The sequence below is a fragment of the Rattus norvegicus genome, chromosome 14 (genome assembly GCF_021556685.1).
Source record: "Rattus norvegicus strain SHRSP/BbbUtx chromosome 14, alternate assembly SHRSP_T2T, whole genome shotgun sequence".
Taxonomy (NCBI): Eukaryota; Metazoa; Chordata; class Mammalia; order Rodentia; family Muridae; genus Rattus; species Rattus norvegicus.
Genome location: NC_141547.1, coordinates 20929260 through 20944467, shown reverse-complemented (window position 1 = coordinate 20944467; position 15208 = coordinate 20929260). Strand labels below are relative to the sequence as shown.

Here is a 15208-nt window from a genome sequence, read left to right as displayed (position 1 = left end):
TTTCTTTCTTTAGTCTTGCCTCAGTTGTTCCTGGTATCATGGGAAAAATTATCTTATGGTATCTGGCCAAAATGGAAATTGAGGTAATGCATATTCATATCTATATAAGGATTAATAAAGCTTGCAACTGCGTGCAGTTGCTTTTGCCTTTGCTCTGCATCCCCTGTGTCCTGGTGATATGTGACCATACCCAGGCCCCCCAACTATATGTTGACAAGAGAATAGGACCAGTACCAGATAAGATTATATATACAAATGGCCACACGTTCTTGGCCCATGCGTAGTGCGTGATAAACTCAGTTTAGAAGATGGCTATGTCTAGATGCTTTATAGACTGGATAAAGTGAACGGCTGACAATGATATTGTATTCTCTATTTTTTAAAGGAAAATAAAATACATATCATGTAACATGAATTAGGTAATGCAAGGGTTTTTTTATAATTAATAAAGAGGATTACATAAAAAGTGTAAAGAAAGTATTCTATCCAACCTTAATTATAGAGGTCTTAGCATATAGGCTTCAACTAGAGCACCCAGGATATAAACACAAAAATATACAGAAAACCATTTCTAAGATACAGACTAGAGCTATAAGTCTTCAAAGCTAAACAAACAAAATAAGAATGAACTATTGATCATTTGTGGATATAAAGCTTGAGGTAGTGGATAAGAAATCATTAATATACTAGTGTAAAGGTCACAATTCAGAGACAGGAGGCAACTCCCTTTCAAGTTTCCACTGTGTTCTTAGGCAAGCAAGGATAAGAAGGAAGTGGAATTGAGGTTGTACTAACCTCTCACTATAGATTAATTATTATTAACTATAAATGTGAATGGCCTATATTGTTTACAATAAGTGTATGGGATTATGACTTAATACTTACCAACAAAATCAAATGATGAGACCTTTTGTAAGAAGCAAAAAAAAAATTCTTGAAGTGTCAATACTAATCTAGTGTTTTCACATAGCCAGACACTTTGTAAGAAACAAAAGCAAAACAATAATAATAAAGCCAAAGATTGTTTTGTTACAGTCCCTCATAGTATGATTTAACTCTGCCCGTATTTTGGCCTCAACCCTTATTTTTATTCTCTTTTCATTCAGGTAAGAACTAACCAATAACAATTATATAACAAATAAATAAGGGAATATATGAATAAATAAAATGACCTAAGAACAGAGCTCAGTGATAGAGTACATGCCTATAATGCCTAAATAAATAAATAAATAAACAAACAAATAAATAAACAAATAAAGGAAAAAACAAAAATCTGGGTTCAAACATCGGACAAAAGAATAAGTAGGTATGCAAACATTAAAATGATTATACTTACAAAGGTTTGTTATTCAAAACTTTAATGCACTGAGAAAATCTATAATTCACAGTACTCTGCTATCGAATCCTACAGCTACTCCTTCAGCCACAATGTAAGCAACATTATCACATTGGTCCCCAAGCAAAGAATGCCATCCATAGGGATGCCATGGTGGATGGCTCCACCATGAGTTACAAGATTTTTAGTTTTTGAGTAGCCTAGGATCAGAATGAGGGTCTAGGAGTTAGACAGACCCCTGACAGTATTTTTGTTGTTTTTCCTTTTTTTTTTAATTTTTGAGAGAGAAGGAAAATGAATTTAAGTGGGCAGTGGGATTGTTAGGATCTAGCGAGAATTAAGGAAGAGGCAAATGACCAAAATATGATGCATGACAAATGTAGAGGTGAATGTTAGCAGCGAACCATTGAACTGAGAACAAACCCCCACTGGAGGAGTTAGAGAAAGGATTGAAGGAACTAAATGGGGTTTGCAACCCCATAAGAACAACAATACCAACCCACCAGAGCTCCTAGGGACTAAACCACCACCCAAAGAGTACACATAGACAGACCCATGGCTCCAGCTGTATATGTAGCAGAGGTTGGCCTCATTGAGCACCAATGGGAGGAGAAGCCCTTGGTCCTGCCAAGGCTAGATGCCCCAGTTTAGGGGAATGTCAGGACAGGGATGTGGAAAGTGGAGTGGTTGGGGAAGGGGACCAACCTTATAGAATGTGGAGTGGGATGGAATAGGGGGCTCATGGACAGGAAACCTGGAAAGGGAATAACATTTGAAATGTAAATAAAAATATCCAATAACAAAAATAAATTAAAAATTCTATTCAGTAAAAATATTTTTTGAAAATCAAAAAGAATTCATGCTGTAATATCTGTAACACTAGAGAAACAGAAAAGTTCATTTTTATTAGATAAGTTTCATCTCACAATACACTAAGTTCGTGTGGTTGTTCTTAAACAATATGATAGGCTTGTGACATTGACTCTAGGAGATCCTAACATACATCAATAATACTCATATTATGTGTCTTCCCAGAGGTCTAACATATTGTTATTCATCACTTCATTTCTATAGACTATATTTAGAAGTCATGGTTTCCCTATCTGAGGAAAGAGAGAGGAGAATGCCTACAAGATAGAAGAATGGAATACACTAGAAGTTAATCATTATATTACATGTCTACATTTGTTTCCTGTCTGAAACAGAACAACTTATTTGAAAATAGGACTAAAGCAGATGGTTGCAGGCTTCTTGTGGTTAGAATTAATATAATGTCACTCCGGACTTTCCCAAATCTAAAAAAGACCTAGTTCTTTTTCTTTCTATTACCCTTTTTCTTCCTTTCTCTCAAACAAAATTTTCTACACATAAACAACATTTAGTGATGACGAACGTCAGAGTTACAACACAGACCAGTAGGAACCCGATCACATCCAGAGAGTGGTACTGAAACCAGCTGAGGTCATGTGCAGCCACAGGAAGGTGCTTGGCTCCTTTGTGACGCATGACAAACTCAATCCAGAAGACGGCTCTGTCCAGGGGCTTCACTGGCTGATCATTGTGGAGTCTTGATAACTGCATGGCATTCTCCTTATAGCTAAAAGATGAACACACAAAACTATTTTGTTGCTTCTTTATGGAACATCTGATACTTTATACAAACCGCAGGTCATATATAAGTTCAGGAATTGGTTAATACTTTCTTAGACTTTGTTGGTTTCAGAGATCTTCAGGAATTTAAAGGAAATATCGTGGAAGCAATCTGTTCCCAAGACAATGTGGTCTAATGCAGACATAAAAAAATGTAATATCCAGTATTAAATCAATACTCTCATCTTTTTGAAATAATTTTGATACCAAGCAACTATAGTGCTCAAGATTGTTTAAGATAAAAATAGGGAAAGATGCATGAATATATGACCACTAGCATGTAGGTAATTCATGTTACTGACCCAGAGAACGTGTAGTCAGCATAAGTCAGTCAATTTAGAGTTCAGAGATCTTTCATTCCTTTAATGTGTTGAGGGCTCGGAGGTTCTTGTACTCACACAAAGCACTAAAAGAACTAGGAATGTTAGTTACACAGGGGAGTCTCCTCCAGAGAGGAGATAAAATCAAATACCTGAATTCCATCCAGAAAGCTGAGAGTGGGGGTTGCTAACAACCTGGCGACCATTTTGGTATCTGTGGTGGCAGATCTCACCTTAGTGCCTCAGAATGGTTATTTCAGATTCTTCCCTCCTTAGACCACTACTGCTCCTTAGGGTAGAAGTCACATATACATGTAGCCTGCTGCCTTCTATGCTATTGGCCATAGACCATACTGAATTCTAGGTCTTTTACCTATAGATCTGACTCTCATTGTAGCCCCATGCTATGGGTATGCCTTGTTCTTGGCCCAGTGTAAAAACAAAACTAGAAAAAAAAACCTGAAAAAAGCCTTGTGGGTTTTTTTTTTATTTCACTAAACTACAGACAGAGTCAAAATATAGTTTTATAGGGTCATCCAGCTGAATTTCAGGCAAACGGTATTGGTGATAAAATACTAATATTCCGAAGTTGTTTTTCCAACAAGATATTTTTGCTTACACTCAGTGATTAAATTTCAAATTTACATGTATTTGGTAGAAAAGGTTGTGATTCTAAACTAAAGTTCCTAGTCTTATAAGCTAGGTAAGACCATGCACAATTTATTTCACATTTTAGTTACTAAATGTTTAGTCATAAAACTGTGAAAATATCCTGAACAATTAACACAATTAACACATTTACAGTTTTAATGTACCCTCTTTTGCCTCTTTTCCTTGTCTTTACATGTATAGTGTATGTGAAGTGTGGGTAGTATATACACATGGAGAGGTCAGAAGACACTCACTAGGTTTTAGTCCTTAAATTCTCTCTTATTTAAGATGGATCTGTTGTTTACTGCTGTGCACAGCAGCCTAGCTGGTCTGCTTTTACCCATTCTTCTGTCTCTACATCTCATTCTGCTGTAGAAGCCCAGCGATTACAGGCAAAAGCTAGAAGACTGAGGATCTGAACTCAGGTCTACATACATGCACAGCAAGAGCTTACACTGTGCCTCCCTTCCCAATTCCCTATTGAAAATTGTAGTTTTATAGAATCAGATAATGGAACAAAAACACTATGCCCTATGTTCTCAAGTCGTCTTAGACATACTATTTGGCTTAGTGTTAACATCAGGTTATTTTAAGTTAAGTACTATTTTAGTCCATACATATTCAAACACACACACACACACACACACACACACACACACACACACACAGGAACTTTCTAAAATTATTTACATCATATTTTTTATACATCAATAGATTTAAAATGATGGACTAAATGACTATTGTATGCATTAATGTTTATTATAATCATAAAATCTAGCCACTCAGATAGTTAATAAAGTTGAATCAAATTACCATCAACTAAAAACTTGGTAATAGTCTAATGTAAAATATATATTAACATTTATGCAAAAAAGTAGCTTATCCTAAGAAATATCGATAGTCCTAACCCTAATGTGATCTTCTGAAATATACCTTTCTTATAGCCAAAATATTATAACACACTTACTCAGAAATAACTGTTACATAATAAGCAATTGTTTTTTTTTTCTATTAACTTGAGTATTTCTTATATACATTTCGAGTGTTATTCCCTTTCCCGGTTTCCGGGGAAACATCCCCCTCCACCCTCCCCTTCCTTATGGGTGTTCCCCTCCCAACCCTCCCCCCATTGCCGCCCTCCCCACTAGACTAGTTCACTGGGGGTTCAGTCTTAGCAGGACCCAGGGCTTCCCCTTCCACTGGTGCTCTTACTAGGATATTCATTGCTACCTATGGGGTCAGAGTCCAGGGTCAGTCCATGTATAGTCTTTAGGTAGTGGCTTAGTCCCTGGAAGCTCTGGTTGCTTGGCATTGTTGTACTTTTGGGGTCTCGAGCCCCTTCAAGCTCTTCCAGTTCTTTCTCTGATTCCTTCAATAGGGGACCTATTCTCAGTTCAGTGGTTTGCTGCTGGCATTCGCCTCTATATTTGCTGTATTCTGGCTGTGTCTCTCAGGAGCGATCTACATCCGGCTCTTGTCGGTCTGCACTTCTTTGCTTCATCCATCTTGTCTAATTGGGTGGCTGTATATGTATGGGCCACATGTGGGGCAGGCTCTGAATGGGTGTTCCTTCAGTCTCTGTTTTAATCTTTGCCTCTCCCTTCCCTGCCAAGGGTATTCTTTTTCCTCATTTAAAGAAGGAGTGAAGCATTCACATTTTGATCATCCGTCTTGAGTTTAGTTTGTTCTAGGGATCTAGGGTAATTCAAGCATTTGGGCTAATAGCCACTTATCAATGAGTGCATACCATGTATGTCTTTCTGTGATTGGGTTAGCTCACTCAGGATGATATTTTCCAGTTCCAACCATTTGCCTACGAATTTCATAAACTCGTTGTTTTTGATAGCTGAGTAATATTCCATTGTGTAGATGTACCACATTTTCTGTATCCATTCCTCTGTTGAAGGGCATCTGGGTTCTTTCCATTTTCTGGCTATTATAAATAAGGCTGCGATGAACATAGTGGAGCACGTGTCTCTTTTATATGTTGAGGCATGTTTTGGGTATATGCCCAAGAGAGGTATAGCTGGATCCTCAGGCAGTTCAATGTCCAATTTTCTGAGGAACCTCCAGACTGATTTCCAGAATGGTTTTACCAGTCTGCAATCCCACCAACAATGGAGGAGTGTTCCTCTTTCTCCACATCCTCGCCAGCATCTGCTGTCCCCTGAGTTTTTGATCTTAGCCAATCGCACTGGTGTGAGGTGAAATCTCAGGCTTGTTTTGATTTGCATTTCCCTTATGACTAAAGATGTTGAACATTTCTTTAGGTGTTTCTCAGCCATTCGGCATTCCTCAGCTGTGAATTCTTTGTTTAGCTCTGAACCCCATTTTTTAATAGGGTTATTTGTTTCCCTGCGGTCTAACTTCTTGAGTTCTTTGTATATTTTGGATATAAGGCCTCTATCTGTTGTAGGATTGGTAAAGATCTTTTCCCAATCTGTTGGTTGCCGTTTTGTCCTAACCACAGTGTCCTTTGCCTTACAGAAGCTTTGCAGTTTTATGAGATCCCATTTGTCGATTCTTGATCTTAGAGCATAAGCCATTGGTGTTTAGTTCAGGAAATTTTTTCCAGTGCCCATGTGTTCCAGATGCTTCCCTAGTTTTTCTTCTATTAGTTTGAGTGTGTCTGGTTTGATGTGGAGGTCCTTGATCCACTTGGACTTAAGCTTTGTACAGGGTGATAAGCATGGATCGATCTGCATTCTTCTACATGTTGCCCTCCAGTTGAACCAGCACCATTTGCTGAAAATGCTATCTTTTTTTCCATTGGATGGTTTTGGCTCCTTTGTCAAAAATCAAGTGACCATAGGTGTGTGGGTTCATTTCTGGGTCTTCAATTCTATTCCATTGGTCTATCTGTCTGTCTCTGTACCAATACCATGCAGTTTTTATCACTATTGCTCTGTAATACTGCTTGAGTTCAGGGATAGTTATTCCCCCTGAAGTCCTTTTATTGTTGAGGATAGCTTTAGCTATCCTGGGTTTTTTGTTATTCCAGATGAGTTTGCAAATTGTTCTGTCTAACTCTTTGAAGAATTGGATTGGTATTTTGATGGGGATTGCATTGAATTTGTAGATTGCTTTTGGTAAAATGGCCATTTTTACTATATTAATCCTGCCAATCCATGAGCATGGGAGATCTTTCCATCTTCTGAGGTCTTCTTCAATTTCTTTCCTCAGTGTCTTGAAGTTCTTATTGTACAGATCTTTTACTTGCTTGGTTAAAGTCACACCGAGGTACTTTATATTATTTGGGTCTATTATGAAGGGTGTCGTTTCCCTAATTTCTTTCTCGGCTTGTTTCTCTTTTGTATAGAGGAAGGCAACTGATTTATTTGAGTTAATTTTATACCCAGCCACTTTGCTGAAGTTGTTTATCAGCTTTAGTAGTTCTCTGGTGGAACTTTTGGGATCACTTAAATATACTATCATGTCATCTGCAAATAGTGATATTTTGACCTCTTCTTTTCCGATCTGTATCCCTTTGATCTCCTTTTGTTGTCTGATTGCTCTGGCTAGAACTTCAAGAACTATATTGAATAAGTAGGGAGAGAGTGGGCAGCCTTGTCTAGTCCCTGATTTTAGTGGGATTGCTTCAAGTTTCTCTCCATTTAGTTTAATGTTAGCAACTGGTTTGCTGTATATGGCTTTTACTATGTTTAGGTATGGGCCTTGAATTCCTATTCTTTCCAGGACTTTTATCATGAAGGGGTGTTGAATTTTGTCAAATGCTTTCTCAGCATCTAATGAAATGATCATGTGGTTCTGTTCTTTCAGTTTGTTTATATAATGGATCACGTTGATGGTTTTCCGTATATTAAACCATCCCTGCATGCCTGGGGTGAAGCCTACTTGATCATGGTGGATGATTGTTTTGATGTGCTCTTGAATTCGGTTTGCCAGAATTTTATTGAGTATTTTTGCGTCGATATTCATAAGGGAAATTGGTCTGAAGTTCTCTTTCTTTGTTGTGTCTTTGTGTGGTTTAGGTATAAGAGTAATTGTGGCTTCGTAGAAGGAATTCGGTAGGGCTCCATCTGTTTCAATTTTGTGGAATAGTTTGGATAATATTGGTATGAGGTCTTCTATGAAGGTTTGATAGAATTCTGCACTAAACCCGTCTGGACCTGGGCTCTTTTTGGTTGGGAGACCTTTAATGACTGCTTCTATTTCCTTAGGAGTTATGGGGTTGTTTAACTGGTTTATCTGTTCCTGATTTAACTTCGATACCTGGTATCTGTCTAGGAAATTGTCCATTTCCTGAAGATTTTCAAATTTTGTTGAATATAGGTTTTTATAGTAAGATGTGATGATTTTTTGAATTTCCTCCGAATCTGTAGTTATGTCTCCCTTTTCATTTCTGATTTTGTTAATTTGGACACACTCTCTGTGTCCTCTCGTTAGTCTGGCTAAGGGTTTATCTATCTTGTTGATTTTCTCAAAGAACCAACTTTTGGTTCTGTTGATTCTTTCTATGGTCCTTTTTGTTTCTACTTGGTTGATTTCAGCTCTGAGTTTGATTATTTCCTGCCTTCTACTCCTCCTGGGTGTATTTGCTTCTTTTTGTTCTAGAGCTTTTAGGTGTGCTGTCAAGCTGCTGACATATGCTCTTTCCTGTTTCTTTCTGCAGGCACTCAGCGCTATGAGTTTTCCTCTTAGCACAGCTTTCATTGTGTCCCATAAGTTTGAGTATGTTGTATCTTCATTTTCATTAAATTCTAAAAAGTTTTTAATTTCTTTCTTTATTTCTTCCTTGACCAGGTTATCATTGAGTAGAGCATTGTTCAATTTCCACGTATATGTGGGCATTCTTCCCTTATTGTTATTGAAGACCAGTTTTAGGCCGTGGTGGTCCGATAGCACGCATGGGATTATTTCTATCTTTCTGTACCTGTTGAGGCCCGTTTTTTGACCAATTATATGGTCAATTTTGGAGAAAGTACCATGAGGAGCTGAGAAGAAGGTATATCCTTTTGCTTTAGGATAGAATGTTCTATAAATATCCGTTAAGTCCATTTGGCTCATGACTTCTCTTAGTCTGTCGACATCACTGTTTAATTTCTGTTTCCATGATCTGTCCATTGATGAGAGTGGGGTGTTGAAATCTCCCACTATTATTGTGTGAGGTGCAATGTGTGTTTTGAGCTTTAGTAAGGTTTCTTTTACGTATGTAGGTGCCCTTGTATTTGGGGCATAGATATTTAGGATTGAGAGTTCATCTTGGTGGATTTTTCCTTTGATGAATATGAAGTGTCCTTCCTTATCTTTTTTGATGACTTTTAGTTGGAAATTGATTTTATTTGATATTAGAATGGCTACTCCAGCTTGCTTCTTCTGACCATTTGCTTGGAAAGTTGTTTTCCAGCCTTTCACTCTGAGGTAGTGTCTGTCTTTGTCTCTGAGGTGTGTTTCCTGTAGGCAGCAGAATGCAGGGTCCTCCTTGCGTATCCAGTTTGTTAATCTATGTCTTTTTATTGGGGAGTTGAGGCCATTGATATTGAGAGATATTAAGGAATAGTGATTATTGCTTCCCGTTATATTCATATTTGGATGTGAGGTTATGTTTGTGTGCTTTCATTCTCTTTGTTATGTTGCCAAGACGATTAGTTTCTTGCTTCTTCTAGGGTATAGCTTGCCTCCTTATGTTGGGCTTTACCATTTATTATCCTTTGTAGTGCTGGATTTGTAGAAAGATATTGTGTAAATTTGGTTTTGTCATGGAATATCTTGGTTTCTCCATCAATGTTAATTGAGAGTTTTGCTGGATACAGTAACCTGGGCTGGCATTTGTGTTCTCTTAGGGTCTGTATAACATCAGTCCAGGATCTTCTGGCCTTTACAGTTTCTGGCGAGAAGTCTGGTGTGATTCTGATAGGTCTGCCTTTATATGTTACTTGACCTTTTTCCCTTACTGCTTTTAATATTCTTTCTTTATTTTGTGCGTTTGGTGTTTTGACAATTATGTGACGGGAGGTGTTTCTTTTCTGGTCCAATCTATTTGGAGTTCTGTAGGCTTCTTGTATGTCTATGGGTATCTCTTTTTTTAGGTTAGGGAAGTTTTCTTCTATGATTTTGTTGAAGATATTTACTGGTCCTTTGAGCTGGGAGTCTTCACTCTCTTCTATACCTATTATCCTTAGGTTTGATCTTCTCATTGAGTCCTGGATTTCCTGTATGTTTTGGACCAGTAGCTTTTTCTGCTTTACATTATCTTTGACAGTTGAGTCAATGATTTCTATGGAATCTTCTGCTCCTGAGATTCTCTCTTCCATCTCTTGTATTCTCTTTGTGAAGCTTGTATCTACAGCTCCTTGTCTCTTCTTTTGGTTTTCTATATCCAGGGTTGTTTCCATGTGTTCTTTCTTGATTGCTTCTATTTCCATTTTTAATTCCTTCAACTGTTTGATTGTGTTTTCCTGGAATTCTTTCAGGGATTTTTGCGATTCCTCTCTGTAGGCTTCTACTTGTTTATTAATGTTTTCCTGTGCTTCCCTAAGTGTGTTCATGTCTTTCTTGAAGTCCTCCAGCATCATGATCAAATATGATTTTGAAACTAGATCTTGCTTTTCTGGTGTATTTGGATATTCCATGTTTGTTTTGGTGGGAGAATTGGGCTCCGATGATGGCATGTAGTCTTGGTTTCTGTTGCTTGGGTTCCTGCGCTTGCCTCTCGCCATCAGATTATCTCTAGTGTTACTTTGTTCTGCTATTTCTGACAGTGGCTAGACTGTCCTATAAGCCTGTGTGTCAGGAGTGCTGTAGACCTGTTTTCCTGTTTTCTTTCAGTCAGTTATGGGGACAGAGTGTTCTGCTTTCGGGCGTGTAGTTTTTCCTCTCTACAGGTCTTCAGCTGTTCCTGTGGGCCTGTGTCTTGAGTTCACCAGGCAGCTTTCTTGCAGCAGAAAATTTGGTCTTACCTTTGGTCCCTAGGCTCAGGTTTGCTCGTGGGGTGCTGCCCAGGGGCTCTCTGCAGCGGCAGCACCCAGGAAGACCTGTGCCGCCCCTTCCGGGAGCTTCAGTGCACCAGGGTTCCAGATGGTCTTTGGCTTTTTCCTCTGGCGTCCGAGATGTGTGTGCAGGGAGCAGTCTCTTCTGGTTTCCCAGGCTTGTCTGCCTCTCTGAAGGTTTAGCTCTCCCTCCCACGGGATTTGGGTGCAGAGAACTGTTTATCCGGTCTGTTTCCTTCAGGGTCCGGCCGCTCCCCCACGGGAGCCCAGAGGCCTTATACAGTTTCCTCTTGGGCCAGGGATGTGGGTAGGGGTGAGCAGTGTTGGTGGTCTCTTCTGCTCTGCAGCCTCAGGAGTGCCCACCTGACCAGGCGGTTGGGTCTCTCTCTCACCGGGTCTGGGAGCAGAGCAATAAGCAATTGTTAAATGTAACACTATATATTATTTTTAAAAATAATATTGAACATATTATAAGTTCCATTTTTGTACTTAAGCAGTGTATCTAAGTGCTTATATATTTATTTTTAAATTGAAACTACAAGTGAATTTGTATAATCATACTATATTTTATAAACGTAGATTGGTATAATCTTCAAAGCCAATATTTTTCCCAGTTTCACGAACTGACTCCAGTAGATAGGAAATAAGAAATAAAAAGTTCTTCTCCCTTTTTTTTTGTTTTTTGATTTGTTTTATGTTATCCTATTTGAAAATAAGACAAATATAAAATATAAAACACTGGAAAATTTCTAGAATGATGGCAAGGCGAATCAGTGATCGACAGAGCTTTTCCCGCTGTAATACTTACGAAGGCTCATTAATGACCGCTCTCAAGGCACTGAGCAAATCTGCGCTGGTCATCGTGCTGATGGTGACTTTCACGGCTGCTCCCTTGGCCTCCATGTGAGTGACGTTGTAAGGCTGATCACCAAACATGGGAATGCCCACCATAGGGACCCCGTGGTAAATGGCTTCGTAGATCCCGTTCGTTCCACCATGTGTGATGAAAGCCCTGGTTTTAGGATGTCCTGTTTGAGGGGCAGAGTGGTATGTAGGTGCCCTTGTATTTGGGGCATACATATTAAGGATTGAGAGTTCATCTTGGTGGATTTTTCCTTTGATGAATATGAACTGTCCTTTCTTATCTTTTTTGATGACTTTTAATTGAAAATTGATTTTATTCGATATTGGAATGGCTACTCCAGCTTGCTTCTTCCGACCATTTGCTTAAAGGTTGTTTTCCAGCCTTTCACACTGAGGTAGTGTCTGTCATTGTCTCTGAGGTGTGTTTCCTGTAGGCAGCAGAATGCAGGGTCCTCATTGCGTATCCAGTTTGTTAATCTATGTCTTTTTATTGGGGAGTTGAGACCATTGATTTTGAGATATATTAAGGAATAGTGAGTATTGTTTCCTGTTATTTTAATATTTGGATATGAGGTTATATTTGTGTGCTTTTCTTCTCTTTGTTTTGTTGCCAAGACTATTAGTTTCTTGCTTTTTAAAGGGTGTAGCTTGCCTCCTTATGTTGGGCTTTACCATTTATTATCCTTTGTTGCGCTGAATTTGTAGAAAGATAATGTGTAAATTTGGTTTTGTCATGGACTATCTTGGTTTCTCCATCTATGTTAATTGAGAGTTTTGCAGGATACAGTAACCTGGGCTGACATTTGTGTTCTCTTGTGGTCTGTATGACATCTGTCCAGGATCTTCTGTCTTTCATAGACTCTGGCGAGAAGTCTGGTGTGATTCTGATAGGTCTGCCTTTATATGTTACTTGACCTTTTTCCCTTACTGCTTTTAATATTCTTTCTTTATTTTGTGCATTTGGTGTTTTGACTATTATGTGATGTGAGGAGTTTCTTTTCTTGTCCAATCTATTTGGAGTTCTGTAGGCTTCTTGTATGCTTACGGGCATCTCTTTCTTTAGGTTATGGAAGTTTTCTTCTATGATTTTGTTGAAGATATTTACTGGTCCTTTGAGCTGGGAGTCTTCACTCTCTTCTATACCTATTGTTAGGTTTGATCTTCTCATTGAGTCCTGGATTTCCTGTATGTTTTGGACCAATAGCTTTTTCTGTTTTACATTATCTTTGACAGTTGTGTCGATGAGTTCTATGGAATCTTCTGCTCCTGAGATTCTCTCTTCTATCTCTTGAATTGTTGATGATGCTTGTATCTATGGCTCCTTGTCTCTTCCTTTGGTTTTCTTTATCCAGGGTTGTTCCCCTGTGTTCTTTCTTGATTTCTTCTATTTCCATTTTTAATTCCTTCAACTGTTTGATTGTGTTTTCCTGGAATTGTTTCAGGGATTTTTCTAATTCCACTCTGTAGGCCTCTAATTGTTTATTTATGTTTTCCTGCGTTTCTCTAAGGTAGTTCTTCATGTCTTTCTTGAAGTCCTCCAGCATCATGATCAAATATGATTTTGAAACTAGATCTTGCTTTTCTGGTGTGTTTGGATATTCCGTGTTTGGTTTGGTGGGAGAATTGGGCTCCGATGATGCCATGTAGTCTTGGTTTCTGTTGCTTGGGTTCCTGAGCTTGCCTCTCACCATCAGATTATCTCTGGTGTTACTTTGTTCTTCTATTTCTGACAGTGGCTACACTGTCCTATAAGCCTGTGTGTCAGGGGTGCTGTAGACCTATTTTCCTGTTTTCTTTCAGCCAGTTATGGGAACAGAGTGTTCTGCTTTCGGGCATGTTGTTTTTCCTGTCTACATGTCCTCAGCTGTTCCTGTGGGCCTGGGTCCTGAGTTCACCAGGCAGGTCACTTGGAACACAAAAGTTGGTCTTACCTGTGGTCCCGAGGCTCAAATTTGCTCATGGGGTGTTGCTTAAGAGCTAGCTCTATGCGAGGGCAGCAACCAGGAGTACCTGTGCCACCTTTCCGAGATCCCCCGTGCACCAGGGTCCCAGATGGCATTTGGTGTTTTCCTCTGGAGTCAGAAATGTGGGCAGAGTAAAGTCTCCTCTGGCTTCCCAGGCATGTATGCCTCTCTGATGGCTTAGCTCTCCCTCCCACGGGATTTGGGTGCAGAGAACTGTTGATCCGGTTCCTTCAGGTTCCAGCGGTATCTCGGGCGCAGGGGACCCGCAGCTCCAGTGCCCCTATCTACCATTTCCTAGAGGCCGTATTGGGCCTGTTAGTTTTTAAAACTATTCTTTTGAGCTCATTACTCTGATGATATGTCTGTGTTTATTTTTGAAGTGTTTTTCTTTAATGTAACATCCATTCTGCTAGGCTGTGTCATTTTACTGGGGAACTGAGTTCATTCCTGTTATAAGCCCTTTCAGCTCTTTCAATTATTACCCTAATTCCTCCAACAGGGATCCCTTTCACAGGCCGATGGTTTGCTGCTAACATTCAAATGTGTATTTGACATTCTCTGGCTGTGCCTCTCAGGAGACAGCTATATCTGGCTCCTGTCAGCGTGTACTTCTTAGCTCCATCAATCTTATCTAGTTTTGGTGGCGGTGTATCGATGGGTCACATGTGACTCAGGCTCTGAATGTCCATTCCTTCAGTCTCTACTCTAAACTTTGCCTCCATATCCCCTCCTATGGACATTTTTGTTCTCCCTTTTAAGAATGAGTGAGTTATCTACATTTTGGTCACCCTTCTCTTTGAGATTCATGTGGTGTGTAGATTGTATGTTGGGAAATTCGAGCTTTTGGGCTAATATTCCCTTATCAGTGAGTGGCTACCATGTGTTCTTCAGTATTTGGGTTACCTCACTCAGGATGATATTTTCTAGGTCAATCAATTTGTCTATGAATTTCATGGAGTCATTGTTTTTAATAGCTAAGTAGTACTCCATTGCGCAGATGTACCACATTTTATCTATCCATTCTTCTCTTGAAGGGCTTCTGAGTTCTTTCCAGCTTCACGCTATTATAAATAATGGGACTACAAACATAGTGGAGTTTGTGCTCTGGTTATATGTTGGGGCACTTTTTGGGTGTATGCCCAAAAGAGGTGCGACTGGGTCCTCAGGTACTACTATGTCTAATGAGACCCATCTGAGGAATACCCAGACTGATTTCCACAGAGTTCGTACCAGCCTGCAATCCCACCAATAGTTGAGGAGTGTTCCTCTTTCTCAACATCCTCAGCAACATCTATTGTCACATGAGTTGTTGATCTTAGTCATTCTGACTGGTGTGAAATCTCAGGATCATTTTGAATTGCATTTCCCTAATGACTAAGATGGATGCTGAACATTTCTTTAGATGGTTCCCAGCCATTCTGTGTAAGAATTCATTGTTTTGTTTTGTTTCCCATTTTTTAATATGGCTATTTG

At 39.2% G+C, this 15208-nt stretch overlaps 1 protein-coding gene across 1 annotated transcript; it reads right to left on the bottom strand.

Annotated features, from left to right (window-relative positions):
• Positions 1-2222: 2222 nt before the first annotated feature.
• On the bottom strand, positions 2223-11987 carry LOC148001271 (UDP-glucuronosyltransferase 2A3-like). The gene is made up of 2 exons (XM_087584506.1): positions 11716-11987; positions 2223-2933 (listed from the first exon to the last, which is right to left on the bottom strand). Exons 1-2 carry the CDS (start codon positions 11985-11987, stop codon positions 2684-2686), a joined length of 522 nt encoding a protein of 173 aa, XP_087440632.1. The 3' UTR covers positions 2223-2683.
• Positions 11988-15208: the final 3221 nt, after the last annotated feature.

What these genes read in the sequence shown, in the direction of transcription:
- LOC148001271 (XM_087584506.1), bottom strand. Translation starts at nt 11,987, where the DNA reads ATGTATGCCCCAAATACAAGGGCACCTACATACCACTCTGCCCCTCAA. An exon ending in GCGGTCATTAATGAGCCTTC is followed by an intron (nt 2,934 to 11,715) that starts GTAAGTATTACA and finishes TTCATCTTTTAG; the next exon opens with CTATAAGGAGAATGCCATGC.